General features: G+C 50.9%; 1 protein-coding gene across 1 annotated transcript in view; it reads left to right on the forward strand.

The window, feature by feature from the left end:
* The window catches only part of EMH_0004710 (uncharacterized protein), a gene marked incomplete at both ends in the record, with an annotated part of 4,300 nt that extends 4,113 nt beyond the window's left edge, over positions 1-187 (forward strand). The window contains one exon of the mRNA XM_013496894.1: positions 1-187. Within this exon, the coding sequence (XP_013352348.1) occupies positions 1-187 (187 nt within the window).
* Between the last annotated feature and the right edge of the window lie 316 nt (positions 188-503).

Genomic DNA, 503 nt, shown 5'->3' on the forward strand with positions numbered 1-503 from the left:
ACGCTGCGCTGAGTCTATCGGGGACCCTGCAGCGAGCCGTCAGCATAGCGGGGGAGAAGGTGCAGCGGCTCTTTGGCTTGGACCCCTCAGCAGCAGCAGCAGCAGCAGCAGCAGCAGCAGCAGCAGCAGCAGCAGAGGCTGTGCCAGCAGCAGCAACAGCAGCAACAGCAGCAGCAACACATGCTGATAAAGAAGAACCTGCTGGGCTTCTCTCTTCTCTATATAGAAGAAAAACTGACGCAGAAGACGGCGGCCTACTCGCACCCAGGAGGAGGCTTCAGGTGTATATACACCTCCATACACCCTAAACCCTAAACCCTAAACCCTAAACCCTTAAACACTGAATTAGGCAAACCCTGTCTAAGCTGCATTAGTACCCAGGAGCCACTCACATACAAAACCCTCTCCCTAAACCCTAATAAACCCTAATAAACCCTAATAAACCCTACTAAACCCTACTAAACCCTAATAAACCCTACTAAACCCTCATAAACCCTAATTTA

Source organism: Eimeria mitis, genomic scaffold (genome assembly GCF_000499745.2).
Source record: "Eimeria mitis Houghton genomic scaffold, Emh_scaff236, whole genome shotgun sequence".
NCBI classification, from domain to species: Eukaryota; Apicomplexa; class Conoidasida; order Eucoccidiorida; family Eimeriidae; genus Eimeria; species Eimeria mitis.